The sequence below is a fragment of the Octopus bimaculoides genome, chromosome 1, assembly GCF_001194135.2.
Source record: "Octopus bimaculoides isolate UCB-OBI-ISO-001 chromosome 1, ASM119413v2, whole genome shotgun sequence".
Classification (NCBI taxonomy): domain Eukaryota; kingdom Metazoa; phylum Mollusca; class Cephalopoda; order Octopoda; family Octopodidae; genus Octopus; species Octopus bimaculoides.
Window position 1 is genome coordinate 71,689,391 of NC_068981.1, and position 3,095 is coordinate 71,692,485.

General features: G+C 37.3%; 1 protein-coding gene across 1 annotated transcript in view; it reads right to left on the minus strand.

Annotated features, from left to right (window-relative positions):
• Positions 1–2,639: 2,639 nt before the first annotated feature.
• LOC106879035 (60S ribosomal protein L10a-2) overlaps positions 2,640–3,095 on the minus strand; it is a 3,546-nt gene continuing 3,090 nt past the window's right edge. Inside the window, exon 5 of the mRNA XM_014928440.2 lies at positions 2,640–2,849. Within this exon, the coding sequence (XP_014783926.1) occupies positions 2,679–2,849 (171 nt within the window). The 3' untranslated portion in view covers positions 2,640–2,678. The remainder of the gene's footprint in view (positions 2,850–3,095) is intronic.

The window sequence follows — 3,095 nt, forward strand, 5'->3', positions numbered from 1 at the left end:
AAAGAAGCCCCATCGTCTGTATTTGTCTCCAACCACTGCTTTTAAAAGAATAAGTACTGGGGTGGATTCATTCGACTAAAACCTTTCAATGTGATGCCATGGCTTTGTAAAGGCATTTTTTTTCTCATGTGATGGTGTAAAAGCAAAAGATTTCAGTTACAACACATGCTGTTGCAAACAAGTCAAAGACAAAATGCATCCACTAACATCATCATCATTTAACATCCACTTTCCATGCTGGTATGAGTTAGACTGGAACAAGTAAGGGGAGGGTTACACTTGATTCCAGTGCAATTTGGCACGATTTCTATGGCTGGATGTCCCTCCTAACACCAACTACTCCGAGAAGGTAACAGGTGCTATTTACCTGACACTGGCAACAGCCATGACTAATTTCATTTGGCTTGACAAGTGTAGCATATTGCAAAAATGTATTTTCTGTTGATTCCATATAACACTGAAGTCAGTCAATAGCAAATGTTTATCAGTTTTACAGAATTCCATGCCACAGCAAAGTTTTCAGGAATGCAATACCTACTTTTATGAGGAATCTTTTTCACCTAGCATTTGTTTTCTATGCTGGCATGGGTTGGACACTTTGACAGGAGCTGCCCGTCTTGGCAGAGTCATACTGTTTTAATACACACATACATGCAACAGAATTTTAAACAGCTCTGATAATGGACGGAATCAACATCTATTGACAAGGTTGCAAAAGCAATGAAAAGTTTTCTAAGACAAAAAACAAAATGGAAATTGAACCGGTGAGTGTGTTAGATGCTGACCAAAGTATTCTTGTGGAATGTAACTAAATGAAGCTTGCTTTTCAACATAGTCCCCCTTGCAGTTCACACACTTCTTCCATAATTGTAATTTTTGGATCCCATTGGTGAAGAAGCTCTCATTCTGATGGACAAAAAAAAGCCATCAGCAGTAGATACATCATCGTCACTGCGATATTGGTTCTCAGCCAAGTGATTTTCCTATATTGAGAACAGATGATAGGGCCAAATCAGTACAGAGTGAACAATTAGTCTAAAACCAGAGTCACGCACAGTAGCCATTGAAACCAAGGACCTGTGTGTTGGGGCATTGTCCTCATGAAACAAGACCCCTTTCATCAATGGATGCCTGTATGAATACATATGGTTGAAAAAAAAAAAAACAAAGGTGAAAGAGCAACAAATAAAAAGTATTAGTTTAATACTCAGGAAAAACAGAAGTTCTTAACATTTTGAACCTACACGAGCAGAAAAAAAAAAGTGTCTAAATTAAATGGTTTCAAGGGCATGCTGAAACAAACGGAAGATGGTTTGAGGAACAGGTGGCAAGGGAGACAACAATGACCTAAAAAAAATAACTATTGTTCAAAGCTGGAAATGGATTGGATGGTTTGATAGGATCCAACAGGTTCAAAGACTGCATCATGCTCCACTGTCTATGGTATGATTTCTACTGCCATCCATTTAACAGTATGTAGTGGGTACTGAGCTGCTAAATTATTGGGATGTAAACATACGAACACCAATTGTCAAGTAGCATTGAGGGACACAAGTATAAATATATATTTGAAGTCAGTAGGTTTTTCAATCAATATATTCTGATTACCTGTTATCTTCTGCAGGAGTTTGAGGGTCCTGAGATAAGCCCTTACCACCTTCTGCAAGCTCTATTCACATGTAAGAAATTAGTAGTCATGACTGTATGACCAAAAGCTTATCTCCCCTACATGGTCTCTGCACAGTACATTGGATAAATACCCCCTTCAGTCAGGAATGACAATGGGACTGCACCTAGAAACATGCCTGTGCAAAGTTGTTTATGGAACAGTTGCCCATGCATACCAATAGTTATCTACGGAAAAGGAAGGTACAACTTGGCACCAGTGATGTAAACTAGTTTCTACAGCTTTGTGAACTGGGGCAACATGAAATAAAGTATCTTGCTCAAGAACACAACACAGCCTGGTCTGGAAATGAAACTCACTACCTCTTGATTGCAAGCCCTGTACTAACCTATCTACAACACAGGTTAACCAGTCTTCTGAGTGGATTTGGTAGTTAGAAAATGGAAAGAAGTCCAGTGTGTGTATGTATATATATATATATATATATATATATATATATATATGTGTTAGGAAGGGCATTCAGCTGCAGAAACTCTGCCAAATTAGACTGGAGCCTGGTGTTGCCATCCGGTTTCACCAGTCCTCAGTCAAATCGTCCAACCCATGCTAGCATGGAAAGCGGACGTTAAACGATGATGATGATGATGATATGTATGCATGTGCTAAGAGTGCTTCTTTCCTTGTCCAGGAATCACTATTTTCTGTGGATGGCATCTAATCAACATAGTGATTCATTAAAATTTTTCATGCTCTCAAGTTAAATGATTGTCATCAACATAGTGTAGTTTGCTGTATAAAAGAACTTTAAGAAACATACATGGATGGTAAATGATATGCTTGCAACTCTTGTCAAGGCATTGCATACTAATTGTAAATAAGCTTCAGTAGTATACAAAGTGATGCTTGTTATGCATTTGACAATAATCTGAACGCGAAAGGATTAAACAATGGAAGTGTTTGATAAAACAGCCTGCTACCATTCAACAAAAAAAAAAAAAAAAACCCAACAGAATTTCCGGAATTAACATTTATTCATCTATCTCAAGAATACCTAATAAAGTCTCTGAGATGGACCCATTGTTGATGTGATATACAGGGCTCGAACATTTTGCCAATTCTTCTTCAGTAACGACACCAAGAAATTGATAGCAAGACTGATGTTGGAATACAGCTGATCAGGCTTCATCTTCACATGACCAACGCACACAGATAGACAGAGCACCTAGTGGAGGGAAAAAAATAAACAATCAATATAGATTCAACAAAGCCAGTCACTTAAAACTGAGCAGCACATTTAAATATTGACTCATTTCAATATACAATAGCTATGAACAATGACTATACAAAAGAATTCGAGAAGGAAATCTATATTCTATCCATGAAGTCATAAAATGAGTGAAGACAAAGCTGTTTAAATGGCAGTGATAACAATTTAGTAAAGAAAAAAAAAAAAAAAAAAAAAAAAAAA